The sequence below is a fragment of the Coccidioides posadasii genome, chromosome 4, assembly GCF_018416015.2.
Source record: "Coccidioides posadasii str. Silveira chromosome 4, complete sequence".
Taxonomy (NCBI): domain Eukaryota; kingdom Fungi; phylum Ascomycota; class Eurotiomycetes; order Onygenales; family Onygenaceae; genus Coccidioides; species Coccidioides posadasii.
In genome coordinates this window covers 583606-600105 of record NC_089410.1, presented here as the reverse complement: position 1 = coordinate 600105, position 16500 = coordinate 583606, and the positions used below count along the sequence as shown (strand labels likewise).

The window sequence follows — 16500 nt, the reverse complement described above, 5'->3', positions numbered from 1 at the left end:
TGTCTATCAAAGGCTCGTCGCATCACACACGCTCTCGCGCTCTCTCTCTCATCTTCGTCACAGCCTAAGCGAATCGCATGACGATGACGATGACGAAGATGACGACCAGAGAAAGCAGCACGGACCCGCTGACCAGTCAATTTCCCGTATCTCTTTTGGTGAATGAGCGACAGAATCTCTGCCCCTCACCCGACTCCAGGCAAGCCGACAGATCTGGGGACTTACGTTGACCTGTTTCCATGGCTTCCGCGCAAAAAGACATCCGATCCCACAAGAGCCACCATATATTTAGTATCATTATTACGGAACTGACAGGTTTTTATTGGAACTTCAGGGACGACTGGAACTGGCCTCTTCCCCAGAATTTTCGCATGGTATGTTAATAGGCAAACTCCAAAGATTGACAAATATACCGAACTTTGTCCGAGACCTCGATCACCACAACCAGCCGGCCAAGGCTCGAATGACAGAAACCGAAATATACCAGGGTTTGAAACTGGTCTCACACCGACCGTCTGCGCTCAAGCACTCGAAGTTCTGCATCCCTTGCCATGACGGTTCACATTCTTCGTCTTGGTTCAAAACTCAAAGATCACTGTGATTTTCCAGGATGACGCCGTGGCTTTGGTACCAACCATTGCTACCCTTGTCTGCCATGCGACCAAGTCCGCTCTCGTCCAATGAACTATACCTGCTTTCGGGTCGAAGAGATAATCGTGTTCTCTGTATGCAGTACGTGCAGGGGAGCGAGGAAAATGGGCGGTGGATCGCTCTGCGTTTCCGAGGAGAAAGATCGCGCCCACAGCGTTTATCAGGCGCAAGTCTTAGCTTAAAAGTTAGGGCTGACTCCGTCTCATTGCTGCCTGCGAAAATTAGAACCCATCCCGGCTGTTCAAAGCTCGCATGCTACTCCAAAGACTTGAACGCTGGCGATTGGCACGTGATTGGACTTAGCTTGGCCGTGCTCGATTTCCAGTTGATACGATCCATCTCTCGCGTCACTCGATGGTAAATAATTCCATTTCCTTAAAGGCGACGGTAGCCTCTCCTCGTGGATATCGGTATCTAAGTCTCACGACTTTATCTATACATGGCGATTGGAATCTTCCCGCTGACATTCTTTACACTTCCCATGGGTATCCTTGGATGCCAGTGTTGTATATGGGACGCAATCATTGTGTCAAAAAGGAAGATCTGTGTTGCTCTGTCTTGTCCACCCAGACTCTCTCCCCGGCAATATACCCATGGGCATCGGACCATCCGCCGATCATACATATCCCGGTGCCAAGGGAAGCAGGGAACTCTGGAGCGTTTGGTACAGCCCTACTGAGGTTTGACAGCAGAGTTGCCGGTGCAGAAGTAGGATTGTGGAGCCTCCTGCTCGTTTCCTGCTTTTATCAGCGATCCTAACACTGTGTGGGCCACTACCAGTATGAGTGTGGGGTGACTTACCGGTCCAAAGTATCTGGTCTCCTTTTTCCGAGAATGGCGGCTGTGCACCATTTTTTAGAATCATGGCTATGCCTCCGATCCCAGCAGGTGGTTATGGTGGCTATAGCGCTCCGTGTCACTGAAGCAATTCCGTGCCTCCGACAAAAACTATGGAGTACTCTATACTCCGTACATTACTAGCACTCCTTGAACTTGTCGTGTGCATCTTGTGTGGCGGTTGCACACTTGTGGAAGCTGTGAACCCCACCTAGTGTCACTATCCCTGCTCGCCCTGGATATTACCATCTCTATCCAGCTATGGCTCAATGAAATGTCGGACGCTGATATCCTGAAAGGTTTTTACGTACATCAGATGGTGAGATGTCATAGATGATCGAGTGACAGTCAACGATTGATTTTTCTCTAAATGAGCCTATGGCTCCACTTAAGTTAACTAACTATAGCCGTTGACATAAAAGATGTATCTAGGGCCATCTTTCCAATCAGGATGAATGCGACAAACGGCATTTGTCCGGGCTTATCGGAAGCAATGCAAACATTAACTGAGGAAGGGGTAGCTAACTACTTGGCCACGAATAAGCTTCACTACCACGGCCGTGACAGGAAAGGGGGAAATCGAGAAACGCCCCACACGAGGACATTTTGCGAAGTGAAAATGAATTAGAATATGACGCGGTGTTCCAAAAAGCTTCTTCAAAGCCACTCAGATACTCGTACACAGCAACATGGTACGCGCCCTGATCTCGCCTACCCAGATTAACTTGAGAAACAGGGAGCGCAAGTCTCTATAACGTCAGGACCCAGTGGTTACATGGTTCTTAGAGCCTCTGCGCACGCTTTGTGTACATCTCGGCTTTTGGTGCAGACACCTGAACTTATACGTTGCTTTACCCTTGTGGAAGGTCTGGGCTGTGCCGGGGAGCTCCTCTTTGATACTTCCATCAGGGCCTAGCACCCTGGTCTCGGTGACTTTGGGAGAATCATCGTGGGAAAATTTCTTCTTCTCTATATGGATGCTACAATACGAAGCTGGTCACTGAACAGCGCCAAAGACCATGTTTGGTTCATTATGTTCTAGTAAATTCACTTTGCCAATTTCACTTTGCTCTCAGACTTCTGGCAGCAAACTGTCACTACAGCCTCTTTCATTCAACGCCAATGGCCTTCCATTTCATGCTGTATACTCTTGCAACTAAATGACTGCCGCCTTTGCTTCACGCACCACAAGTGAAAGGTGCATGCAAGCACTATGGTCGGGGTCCTTGCTTATAAAATGACCCCCTATCTACCTGCTCTTATTTTTCTTTTTCCATTGCACCATTCTACTGTGTCCAAGCTCCTTATATAAAAGTGACTTAGAGAGCTGTACACCCAGTTTCTACATTCCTCTCTGCGCATCCACTTTCAAAATCAAGGGGTTGCACACCCATCTATCGCCCTCGAAAACCAGGGATTTGGCGAACCCGAAAGTGAACGAGTAGAATGAATATCTCATTCTCATTTACCTGCCGAGTACATCTCCGCCTACAATAGACAGTAACCTCGCTGCGATCCTCTTTAAACCCGGATATCTATTCCCTCCGACTCCTTCAAAAGGCTTTTCACGCTATTCTCGTGGAATCACAACTCAAGAAAAGAACCAAATCATCCTGATACCTGAAAACCTGAAAACCTTATGGATGAGGGTTTCACCTGCGATGCATTCGAAACAGTCAAGGATGGACGAGAGTGGATTCGGGACTCTAGAGTGAGTGGCAGTCAATTGCTATATCTTACAGAACTCCCCTTACCCGGCTAACTGACCTAACTTAGGACCGCAAATACCTATAAAATGAAAAGCATTCGAACCCTCACCACCTATTTTCTATATAATTCCATAATGAGTTCTACTTTGACATTGAATATCTCCAATGGGCCCTATTATCAATTGGAGGTTTCGGGGTGAACTTCCCTTACATCCTTGCTGAGCGACAGAAGCAAGTGTTCATGTCTCTGGCATCGCTCAAGGAGGTTGATGCCTGCACTACCTCTGGGCCTTTCACCAGAGGACTATTTTTGCGCCTTGGCTACCCTCGACTAACTATGATTTGAGCACCTAGGGCTTAAAGAGTCCTTAATCTTAGCTTATGAATAACAATATATATTTTATTAGCAAACACCTACAGCTAAGGGCATATTTCTTCTTAACGTCACTTTGCCAGGCAGTATCCGACAGCTGCAGAAGAACTTTACATCACTGTTTAAAAAGTTATTTCGCACATATTCTATCCACCACGGCCATCATTTCATCGTGTCTGATACCCGCGTATCGGTTGGCCGTAACCATCGCTGATAGAAAAAAAAAAAAAATTCTACAGCGACTCGGTGGAACTTCATGCCTTAATTGGCAAATATGTGATGACTTGGAATCGATCACTGAATCACTGAATAGTCAGTTCAAAGTCATCTTATAGCCAATCTAATCCTTGTTTTTATGATTTTATCTACCAAAGGATGGACATGAAGCACGCGTTGACTTTTGACTCTATCCAAGATAACAGGCAGATGGACATCATTCTTGACCAGCAGCAAACTAACAAGTCATACAATGATGACATGAAATAGCATAAATTATACCAAATATAAATCACATCCTGCCCAACGGCAGTTTCACGCCTCTACTCTAGCAGCCAGGATAGCTACACCCACTCGTTGGCATCCCGCACGACGGATATAAGCCATCCCCACGGGGCAACCATATCGGGATTTCGTTGGTCCGAGAAACTCTTACATTTCTGAGATCTCACAGTAACCTAATTAGGAATTGTGCAATTAATATGAGCACTCCACTACATGGTGAGCTAGAAATAGCAGCATATAATAGGGAGGTATTGAAGCAAACATTTTCCAACAGCAAAGAGATTATATCCCTTCTCTATCAACTTTTTATTGATGGATTCAGTCTATACCACAACATGTACTGAAGTCTCATGGGTTTCTACATGATATCTGCCAGCATGAAAGCTACCAAAAGAGTCAAGTATAACAATGTTTATATAATTACTTTCAGACTACATGGAATCAATTTTCCTGATGTGATTGAAGTCTTAGAGCCTGGTCTAGCATTGCTTGACAAGAGTATTGATGTGAATATTCCTAGTGAGAGAGTCACTAAAGTTATTTCCTCATGTCTCTATTTTCTTGGGGATATGCCACAACAGAATGCCAATACTGGAATCAAAGACCTACAGAAACATGGTCTTGTTGGAGTTGTATAGTTTTGGAGAATTGGCAACATGACATGAATTTTGATACCATTGCTGAAGGACACTATCATTGGCACAACGATCCACAGAAAAAATGGTGTCAATGCTAGATATCGCAAATGCATGGCTATCCATATTACCAAATCTACACCCATTTTTGCAGAAACTCTGAAATGTATATAAGGAAGATTGAGATAAGCCATCCATGGTGGAACTGGGCTCAACTGCAATATGGTTCTATAAGAATCTTACTTTCTTACTTGGAGACCAGCAGATCAAACTAATGGTTGATGATTGATGAGTATACATATGGAACCAGCTCTACCATTGGGCAAATTACCAGCATTTTCATTCATGAATTGCATACAAATGAAAGAGTATTCTTTTTGATGATTCCAGCATTGGAAATGATGAGAGATCAGGTTTTAGATCTGCTGATTGAGCAGGCAGATCTACGCGACAGCAACTACACCAGTATTGGACTTCCTGCAATTAAAAAGCTGAGTCTTTACACCATACCAATTAGTGGTTGGATGCCAGCAGCAATCTGGTTTTCAGTGATTGGAATTCTGAAACTTTTCTACTATGCATCTAGGATGTTTCATTTCCCTAAGATTTGTTTGCTTTGTATGTATTTGATCAAGGACTACTCTGTAGAAATGAATGAGTATCTGGAATCAGGATGCAGTAGTTAATTCCTGACAGCATTCCAACTGGATTTCTACTAACATTCTCAACAACTCTGAGAACACTCCCACCATTCCAAAATCATTCTACAGCAATTGGGAATGTTTCTCAGGCAGGGGAATCTTTGAAAATGAGAACCATTTTCTATTCAGAAATAGTGAAGATGTCATTCCTGCTGCAGAAACCTTTCAGACACTGTTTACAGTGGGTTCATTGGGGTTCCATGGTCTTTCGGGGCCTACAAAATTCCGATATGGAAGGGTTTCAAGTCCGGAATTTCTTCCAGTTTTTTCATTCCCCCCCACACACTTCCCCCCATCCTCTAAGGACTTCGCGATTTCAATCTCGCTCAATATGCATCCCACAAAAAAATGTCGGCACTTCCTTGCGCCCTGCCGATGCCAGTCTTTGTTTTCCAAGGGCTTGGCCTTGTCAATGAGGAAAAACATTCCTCATTTGCAAAAGACTTGAACCATAACTCATTTCTAGATGGTACTATTAAGAATCATTGGGAAGATGAACTTCCAATCGAGTCCATGTCAAAGACATGCCACACAAACCGGATTCCTTGGATATCAGTTATGCCTGTCTATATATATATAGAACTTTTAGAAAACGGTTTCGGACGAAGGCGCTGGAAATATACAGTCCTTCCCCATTTTCACCAAGCTGAACGTCAAGCATTTGGCAGCGTATACAGTTTTGACGGTACTGGGTCAAGGCTAGTTGACCACTTTAAAACCGCATCTACTTCCTGCAAGGAAATTACTTAGCTTTCTTCTTTCCGTTAATAGCCTACGATTGTTCCTTAGAGGAATAGCTGGCAACTTGCAATAGGCAACACGAGGCGCAAGTGCCTTTGTCTGGTTTGACATTTAATTTCTTGAGAGTGTTGAATGAAAGTCTCTCCCGGATAGGGAAAAGAATTGGGCGTTGGAAAGGTGCGTAAAAATGCCTTTCGAGGTTTAACTACGTCAGAAGCACTGCTCCTCCTTATCTGCTTCACCAGCCCCCAGCTGCCAACCCGCGGTCACAGCACCGGATCTAGTGCTGCAGATGAATGCCTTGCATCTACTACAACCTTCAGCCATGCGTATAGCGATGGATTTTCCATGGGCAAACGGCATAAATATCATGCATACCACTAACGAGATACATATCATCATGAGATGTGTCTTCAGGAGTCCAATATCAGGTGGCTCAAAGGATTATTCCAGGCATTATGCCCACCTAGATTTGAACTCAATTTCTTCAGGCAGAGCTAACCTGGGTCATGGGCAAAGATGACCTTAACCAGACCTGCCTAGAGACTCAATACACATTGATTGACATTTATTCCCGCACTAGGACACCTTCTGGATGTGAAATTGAAAGCTCTCGACAAGTGTCCTCACTTTGCTTTGTTGCCTCTTTGTCGCTCTCCGATATTACAGTCGATTAGTTGTCATCCTGTTCTCTGCTTCAAACAATTCCTTCTTGGAGACAGTGTTTCTGTTTCCGTTTCTCCAAGTCGAAGCTTCTACAAGTTCTCCGATCAAGTCCTAAATTACAAGCGCCACACACACCTGTTACAGTTAAAGAAGACTTTTGGAAAGTGACATTTTTATTTTTTCAATGCTGATATCAATATATAGTTCGTATTGATGCTAGTTACATCTTTATTCAGGTTGCAATACTTTGTGAAGCATCTCCATGGACCTCGCGCCGATACAATGGATGTAATATAAGCAATCAAACATGGCACATAAGCAAAGCACAAAGTCAACCCCCCCCCTGTGGAATCCACACCCAAGTTCGGCTGAGCTTCATTGCCTGATCTTGATGATTCCGCCCCAATTTCAGGGCCTCTTTTCAATGCTATCTGATTATTCAGATGTAAAAAATTGAAACAAGACAACATGGCTGTGGCTTGGCTGCTCGGTTCTTCCGGTGCTTTCAGGTCAGACTCAGCTTGTTTACTGAGCGAGAATGCTTTTGGGTGTGTGGATGCGAGCATAGATGATGTAGATGCCACTGCTCCTGCTCAGGGTGCTCTAGCACAATATTTTTTGCCGAAATACAAGACACCCCGAATCAAACATTTTCTAACCAAGAGCACGATCAAGATTAATTCTTAAGTAGTCAGGTAGGCGTATTGGTTTCTATCTAATATATGCTTTCAGATACATGCTATATGTGCCAGCAATCAAAGATAGCCAGTCCAGTAAAACTAATGGCATGGACGTTTTCATTCGAGGGACTCTCATCCTGGTAGAGTTCAATTTCCATTGACATACAATTGAAGATCCTTAAAAGAGGTATGTATATGCTAGATACACACACAGAGCATTGGTAGTGTGCCAAAACAGTAAAACTCCAGCACACTCAAAGCTCCTACTCATTGACATCATTCCATTCTTTTTCGTAAGAATCAACATTATAAAGCAAAAAGAAAAGGCGAAAGCAAAACCCATAATTCAAATTAACAAGCAGATGCGCACTTCTGCCAGAATGCCCAACCATGAACAAAACAAACGCGGACACAGAAAGCAAAAGAATCAAATAAACACGCAAAAGGCAAGTGGTTGGGCATTCTAAACAGACGCGGTTGTATCAATTCAAGAGCTGGTGGAAACATGCAAAACACAAACAAGCAAAAGCAACTGATGTCTATCTGAGCCATAGCGAGGGTAAAGGGACTAAAGTAGGCCTTAAACCTCCACAAAACGCAACAGTAAGGGTGTAAAAAGTGAAACAAACACAGGAGGCAGGGAGCAAAAGGACGGAAGGATCAAAAGAATAGGACACGATTTTACTCGATCACACCTTGGACAAAGTGGAAATCCAAGGCCGAAAACAACTAAAAGGGGGTAGAAGGAATGAAGGTTAGCATTAGCAAGCAAAATCTGTTACGAAGGAGCATCGGATCAACAATTTCCTTACAGGTCTCATGGCAATATGGAAGAAGAGGATTCTTCAAAAAATATCATGCCATCTTTTGTCCCAAATTAAATAATCATATACTTAGCCATTATGTCGTTTCATCATCGTGCATTGATGCAGCAAATGAAAAAAAAAGAAAAAGAAGAATATCAATCAGACGAGTCAGAAAAACGATCGTCTCATTTTATCTGCCGTCTCCATTCTCGCTTCGTTTTGTTTTAGTAGGAAGATTGCTATAGAGGCAACCATGGAATATCGTAAAAGACGGCCGTAAGAAAAGAGAATAAATCGAGGTTTATATTAACTGCATAGCAGTTGATACAATAGGCCGTATTATAGACTCATCGTGAGCCACTCCCACTCTTGACTATTGCTTGGAGCAGCGCCTGCAGCAAGACTGTGATGAGCAGGGTCCATTGCGGCAGGTGGTGGCCGGGAATATGCCACTTGAGACATCCCGGGAATTCGGTGCGACAGAGTAGGAGTCTTACTGTTATCCTCCCTGACATCTCGCATTTCGGCCCCAAAGCTTTGGGCGAAAGAAGGGCCTGGCGGCTTTTCAACCCGTCTTATGCGTCGGGGTGTCACTTGCACTGGCACTCGTGCTTGTGCAGCATTGCTTGGGACAGTGGTCGGAACGCTTGACGGTTTAGGAGGAGCAGCAGCAATAGGAATCACACCAGGCTTACTTGATCCAGTAAATGCTGCTGGGATACTGCTAGTCACAGGAGTGGACGGCTCTCCAACGTTCATTTTTCCGGCAGCGCTGCTAGAAGCAGCCTGCTGCTGCTGCTGCACAGAGTTTTTGCGAGAGATTTTCTTTGACGCTCTCGAACTCGTCCCTCCTGCCATGTTATTCCCACCTCCACGGTTCCGCTTCTTTATCACGTCCGTTTTCAAAGATAGCGGTCGTACAACTCCATGAAGCTTCAAGAACAACCCGCAAGCATTACAAAGCGGCTGGCCCTCTGGATTACGACGCCATAGAGGAGTTGTTTGAGTAAAACAGTTGGCGCAGGTCGTAGGTGCGTTTGGCTGTTCTGTGGCTTTCGCGGGGCCTGGGCTAGCTGGTCGGGAGGGATTGTTACTGCTTATGGCAGACCCGCGGGGGGAGTTTGGCGTTGTGCGTGGCTGACTATTTTGTCCTTGCTGTAGGAGTTGAGCGGTGTTCGGCGTGGAAATAGTCCGAGGAATTTTTTGTCTCCGAGGATCCTGCTCGCGGTTCCGAATTTCACTCACTGACGCTGCAGATCCATGTCCACGACCAAGGCTGCCTCCTTGGTCCCACTCTCGGCTGGCGCTTTGGAATTCTGCACCTGCTATCGTGGCCTGTTTGCGGTGTTGTGGATGGAAGCCAGGCACGGAATTAAATTGGTTAGCCCATTCTAGGCCAGGGGCAAGGTTGCAAGATCCGTTAGCAAAAGGCTGCTCAGCTCGCATTGCCATGCTTCTTCCAGGAAAAGAAGTTCCACTATCATCATCATTATCTGAGTCGCCTCCAAATGTAAACATTTGATTTCCATTCCCGCGGCCGATGGAGCGGTGGGGCTGTGTAGCCCGGAAGGATTGTGGAGCAAGGATATAGCTTGGACTTGGTTGCTGCTGCATTGATAAGGAAGAAGCGTGCATGGAACCCGCTGTGACGGCACTAGTTCCAACCCCGAATGCCTGATCCCGAGCATATGGATAACGAGGGTTACTAGGGCCCGAGAGGTTAGAAGGACCAGCCGCATGGAAACTTCCCATTTGACGCTGGACCCGGATATCAGCGGGAGCATGGTCAAAATACATTGAATGCTCGTTGTCAAGGCCAAGATGGGGAGTAGAGACAGTGGATTGATACCCTGATGCGGGTGGGGAGTAAAGATCTGTCGAGTTCAGCGAGGAACCCATAGGGGTATGGTTGTATATATTTTGAAAGGCTGCATTGGCCAAGAGCGGGGATTCTGTAGGAGAGAATGTAAAGTTTTGGCTGAACGGGCCTGCCGAAGTGATTAATTGGTCCTCGGTGACTTGGAATGTATCCAAATCCAGTGTCGCAGTTGGAGAGGTCTGGTTGCCAATTGAGAAAGCAGGGTGGGATTGGTCGAGGGAATAGTCCTCCATCGCGGAATCGAAGTCGGGATCATTGGGTATGAGCAGGCTGTTTATGGGGGTTACAAGCGGGGAGGCATCGGCCGGTCGTTTTCGAGTCTGTTTCTTTGTTAACAAAAAAAAAGAAAAAAAAAAAAAAAAAAAAAAGGGAAAAGGAGGGGAAGTGAGAATAATGAGAACCCAGATGGACAGTGTTTGGGGCTTTACCATTCGTTCATCCACGCTTGTCTTTCGAACCCGCCGGGGAACGTAACTAAATTCGGTATTCCGACGATCATCTTGTGGCGCATGCGGAAAGGAGGCAGGCATGACAATACCAGCAGGCGATCCATCTTGCTCTTTGGTCTTGATAGGAATAGCGGAGGCTACGGCATGATTTTGCTCAAAAGCATGTTGTTCCACGGGCGGGGACGGGGAGAATGTTGTCGAAGAGCCCCGAGAGAAGACGAGACAGTCATCGACGTTCATCGGGTCCGAGTGCGCTGCAAGGGCATGTTGGGGCATGGTATGGTCGTGAGGTGGTATTCGGCTTGGCGATGGGGATCTTGCCTGGTGTGCACATCTATGAGGGAGATTGATCAGTCAAGGCTTTGCTAGAATAACCTAGAAGAAGCAGGCGGCGGGACAGAAGGTGCGAAAAGAGGCGGCCACCGAACGACCCCGTTCAACGCAGGGGCAACGTTATTTAATCCCAAGATGGCCAAAAACCAGCCCACCTGGAAAGGCGGCGAGGAGGGACGGGCTTGACATACCGGACCTGCGCTTGTTCCCGCTCTCTCCGTAAGCTCATGGCCATCATACGCCAGGTTAAGTTCTCCATCCGCTCCTGGTTGGGAAGCTGAGATTTTGTGCGGCTGTATAGCTTCCATATCTGCGTTGCTAGGGGATCCTGTTTCTGCAACTCCTCAGTGTTGTCCAGGCCTCCCTGAGCGGCGCCATTTTCCCAGTGCGGAAAGACGGACTCCCGCAGCAACCCCCGGCGGACGACGTTCTCGTGGAATGACGGCTCCAGCTTGCCGTCGATGTCCGGATAACCCGTAATACTTCCCTACAGTGGCGGCGATACGACTGGACCAAGGCAGAAGGCAGCCAAAATTGGCCAATCGAGAGTGAGTGAGCGAGAGGCAAAAGGAGGAACCGACCGGGCAACGAGATGCTGTGGACGGAAAGTTTTGTCCCTGGCCAGGCGACAGCGTTTCAACCGGACAACGGATCTAGGGAAGGAGAAGGAGGAGGATGGAATATCGCTTGGGTTGAGACCAGGCTAGAAAATGTCGACAGAAAAAAAAATTAATAATAGGGAAGGCCGCACAGTGTCGTGCCGGTGTGCGTAGGGCAAAAGACGGGCGAATGCAGGGCAGGATTGAGTCGATTCGTTCCCCACACAGCTGGGTGGTGGGCGATGAGACCAGCACACACGGGCAAATCAACGCTCTCTGCAAGGTGAGCGATAGGCCCTTGAACCCAGCCAGGTCGATGGAAGCCCGCTCGAAACTCACCTCTAGAGACGAAAATTGCTGGGCTTGCAAGGGTATGAAATTCTTTTATTCAGTATCTTCTGCGGGAATGTTGCTTTCCCGGCGGACAAGCTCGGGGTGAACAAGGCCAGGCGGCGGCAACACTCTCCAAGGACACCAGTGCGACGGACGGCAAGGCGAGCAGAAGTGCCACCCAGGCACGGCGAGAGAGGTGAACAACGACACAGGACTGCCGCTGCTGAGCACTGGAGAGGAGGGAAGCGGTCGAGTCCTATGGGAAACAGAAGAGAAAAAAGAGAGAGAGAGAGAGAGAGGAGCAGAGAGGTCTCAAGAGAGGTCTCGATCTCAAGTCACTCCATCGCGCTCTCGCAGTCGTTACGCTCGCCCGACCGCCGGGCTGCCGTACAAGGCGGCGTTACGTAAGTTGATTACCGTCTCAATACCAAGCCTTCGTAAAGAACTCTCTGGAGTCATACAGCACCTTTACATTACAGGCCACAGCATGGAGCACAAGAGTCAGCCAGAGAGAAGCATCGCACGCCGGGAAAGGACAAGCTTTAGATGATTGAGGAATATCGTACTCTGAGGGAGAGAACTTGTAGAGCAACCACATTTGAATGCGGCCAAGTGAATAACTTACTGCCTGGGGAATGCAAGCGAGCCTGCCAACTCAGCCCGCTCTTGGGGGGGGTGTGTCTCTCACACGACGCCCGCTAGTGATTCGCCGGCCCTCAGCACCCTTCGCTGCAATTGAACTCTGTGCAATGTCGAGCTCAGCTACCTACCCTTTCCCACATATTACCTGCCGCCATTTGATTACTCTAACTGAACTGATTTACGGAGTATTCCCTCGCGACCTGGGATATCTGGAGAAAGGATCGAGGTACTGTCATGTTCCCGTATCGTCGGGTAATATCGGGATTTGAAAAGAGTCCTTCGTACCGTTCCGTACGCTCACCACCGCCCAGCGGTAATTTAATTTTCGCCCTGGAGATTTTTCTCGTGTCTCTCTCCATCCGTGGCAACTCAGCGACCACGAAAATCCCTCATCGTATTCGCCATTTCGAACATGGAGTAAGTGAGGAAAAAATGCTGCCAGTGACGCCGGCAATTACCTTCAAGGAGATGCACCCGATGGCGCTCGATTGGCACGTTGCTGGCGGTGTTGTCCCCACCGCAACTGACACCGCCAACAGATCGTTCTTTGTTCTTCTGTTTCTAGGTAATGAACCATGTTTGAGCGGGGGACGAGGGAAGCCAAGCCGGTTGCAATTTCTCCTCCAAACGCGAGAAGTCTTAGTTAAGGGCGGCTGCTGCGTCGTTCTCTTCATGGATGGATGTTATGTGTGCGCGAGCGAGGCCGGGTGAAGGGCCCGCCACTCTGTAGAAGCTCCGGAGGATACGAGCAATGGTGCCACAGGCCAGTATCGCGCTGGCTTTTTGAAACCTATCGTGAGATCATACTTGCTTTAATATCTGTTTCTGTTTCGAGATGTTGCATTTAAAACAGCGGGCCAAAGCCGTTCTACTCCGCACGTTAGGTAGCAATCCTCCCTGCCTCACAGGCCTCGAACGAACCCATCTTGAACGAAATCCGCCAGCGATTCCGCCGATATACAGAGTATATCCCTTTTATTAACTATATATATACCTATGGACGGAAGCCTTCTCGAACTTCCAAGGATGACACCGATCCCGCGCTTCCGACTGGAGGAAACAGCCTTGGCGTTGACTGCCGGCCAAAACATCCGTCGGGGCCACCAGGAAGCGCACACCGTGCACGGATCCCCTCCGAGCCTCGCAAGCGGTTTAGTTTTCCGCTCTTGGCGCCAATTCGGGCTCGGTGTCAAGAGAACGGAGCACTTCTGCATGAAGAAGAAAAAGAGGACGCTCATATTGGACTCCGCATCCTTCGTATCTCAGCCGTGCAGCGTTCTCCCTAGAAGTATCAGGCAAGGACAGAGTAAATGGCAGGTCCCTGTAACTACTGTACATTGGCGGTACAGAGGCTGATGCATCCATACCTTTTTGCGCCCAGTCCGCGTGGCCCATTCTTGAAACCTGCGCAGGTTTGACTCCGCTGGCTACCAGCATACGTTCCCGCTAACTAGACCTCAATGGCATAGATAGGGGTTTCCCTCGGATTGCGTATATGAATTGCACAAGGTTCAGGCATGGTGGGGGTGATCGTAGTGAGGGTTCCCGCATGAAGAAGAAAAGAAAAATTTTCAAAGGCTATATTCTTCAGTGAATATTGTCATTTGCGAAGGGACTTTGACTGAAACTAGGATACAAATCTTCTTGACAACAAAACAAGCCATGGACTTACATCGTCATGGCTAACTCTTGCATAGGATACGCAACAACAGGATTATGTTTTTTCAACCACCTTGGAATCCGATTTACAGTGAATGGTAGCAGACATGCCACAGCATTACCAGATGAGGAAGTATTTGCAACGGTCACTTTATGGCCTGGGTCGATGATAAGATCACCGAACTTTATGGGGGAATGCGTTCTTTAGCACGACATTCCCCAGAAGGGCCCAAAAAACTGAAGTGCAAAACATTCCCACCACAAGACATTATCAACGGGACCAGAAAGCTATCAAGGTATAAGTACCTGCAGATTTGGAAGGTAACCGACAAGCGGAAACTAGCGAGCCACGAGTCCTTTTCCAGTATATTTCCAAGCAGGCTACCGCGTTAATTGCGCCTTAGTGTCTTCCGTACCTCGGTTTCCTAAAGTCTACTTCTCCCGAGACAGCAGAAGCCGTTTAATTAAACAGCCTACCAAGAATCACACCCACCAGCCTTTATTAGTTACAGGACAGTAGTGTAGGGAGGTTCCCCCGCAAGTCGGCCTTTGAAGGAATGATAATTGCAGTTAACAAGTCCACGACAACGAGGCATTTTCTTGATTCTTGAATACCCTTTTGGTGTACGGAGTAGAACCAGCTTAAAGCCAACAAGCTCACGCGAAAGGGTCTGTTACTCGTGGGTTTGAGCTGCAGCAAAGCACGCCGACCCACCAGGCTGGACCAGAATGATACTGTAAGCTACCGGCTATTGGACCTGGATTTTCCCCAACTTTAAGCTTGTTTGGCTCGATGGCTGATTCGACCGTTGCGCTTCCGTTGGGATCCACTGTTCCTTTCTCCTGGGATTGGAGCAGCCGACAGAGTGCATTCTCGGGACGTGTCAGTGCTTGAGCATCCTCCGTCTTCAAGTTCGGTATTTACGTACTCCCTAAAGATGGCTCCGGAATGTCTACAGAGTAAGAAGGAAGCAATAAGTAGAGACTAGCCGTATCACGATCGATATCAGCTTTGTTGTGTCTACCTCGACTGTTCCTTGAGCTTTCTTAATCATTCTTTAGGTGATGTCTTGTCCAGCGCGATGCCGCGAAGATGTCAAAAGGACACTTCCCCCTGTGCCATTTATACTCCAAAAAAAAAAAAAAAAAAAAAAAAGAAAAAAGAAAAAGAAAAGAACAAACTTACACATACCCACCACTAGCTCTAACTTCTTAAGCCCGGTCCCAAGCTTACATAGCAGCCGCATCTATCCTAGGCTGGAGTTCGACAAGCAGCTCATCCATCACCAATACCAAGGCCTTTCCGATATCCTTTTTTTTTATTGGCGATCTGTTCCATCTTTTCCACGGAGTATGGGCTTACTCCGCGCACAAGTTAAACCCCTCAGACCACCCGAGTGAACCAGGATACCGTCAACTTAGTATGGGTTATTCGACACGGCCAGTCAGCATATCTTACCGGATGATGCCACATCGCTTTGCTCGAGGGAGGCAGCTGATGGGCGCAGCGTTGACAGATGCAATTATTAGAGTTTCGGAGAACAAGTGTAGGATATAATTTATCCTTCAGGACTTGAGCGTCAGGGCTAAGGGTTAGTTGAATTGTGTATCGCTCATCAACCTACATTCGCATTGTTCTGTGTGCATGTTCTCAAAAGTCTTTTATGCTAATCTTCATCTTAACACCTCACTGCGTGCAATTTGGATTAGATTTCTTTTTTTTTTTTCCCTTCTTTTTCACTGACATATAAAAGAACTCTCTGGGGAGAATTAAAAGGAGCTGCGTAAATTTTCAAGTAGATCCTTCATGTCCAGTCAACAAGTTTTGTCTTATCATGAAGAGTGGAGCTACCCCTGTTTTAGCGTGTTGTCGCCTCCGAATTATTCCATATTTCGTGTGGACAAAACCATTTAACTGAGTAGATGCTTCGCCTTGGAGAATAAACTCCGCTCGCATCTCTCCGCAACGATAATCTCAAGGTTGTAAGATATGCTTCGGCCGAATTCCCAAGCGAGAGACAACGCCATAAAGCGTTTATCAAGCTGGCAATTGGGTCGTGAAGGTGTCTTAAAGCCGTAGCGCCAGGTAAGATGGGGTGTCCCATCACTAATGGTAACTAACATGCCATGAGCTAGTCTGCTCAGGTACTGAGTCATCCGCCATAGATGAGAGAGACAACTGCCTGTTCTTCTGACTCAAACCGTCCCAATGTACTGTAGTGCGTGAAGATGTATACCACTGAGGCACTGAGCATTAAACGTAGCTGCAATTGTTCTTCTAAAACGTCAGAGGTGAAGAGCTTTTC

The 16500-nt window shown here is 47.1% G+C and overlaps 1 protein-coding gene across 1 annotated transcript; it reads right to left on the bottom strand.

Annotated features, from left to right (window-relative positions):
* Positions 1 to 7706: 7706 nt before the first annotated feature.
* Positions 7707 to 12170, bottom strand: D8B26_007096 (uncharacterized protein). Its single transcript, XM_066125418.1, has 4 exons — positions 11900 to 12170; positions 11153 to 11836; positions 10608 to 10962; positions 7707 to 10499 (listed from the first exon to the last, which is right to left on the bottom strand). Exons 2-4 carry the CDS (start codon positions 11218 to 11220, stop codon positions 8640 to 8642), a joined length of 2283 nt encoding a protein of 760 aa, XP_065981500.1. The 5' UTR covers positions 11221 to 11836; positions 11900 to 12170; the 3' UTR covers positions 7707 to 8639.
* Between the last annotated feature and the right edge of the window lie 4330 nt (positions 12171 to 16500).

Bases quoted from the DNA above. Each gene is read 5' to 3' on its own strand.
- D8B26_007096 (XM_066125418.1), bottom strand. From the start codon at position 11,220: ATGGAGAACTTAACCTGGCGTATGATGGCCATGAGCTTACGGAGAGAG. The intron at 10,963-11,152 runs GTATGTCAAGCC...TCTCCCTCATAG, and splicing joins CGGGAACAAGCGCAGGTCCG to ATGTGCACACCAGGCAAGAT. The intron at 10,500-10,607 runs GTAAAGCCCCAA...ACAAAGAAACAG, and splicing joins CAAGCGTGGATGAACGAATG to ACTCGAAAACGACCGGCCGA.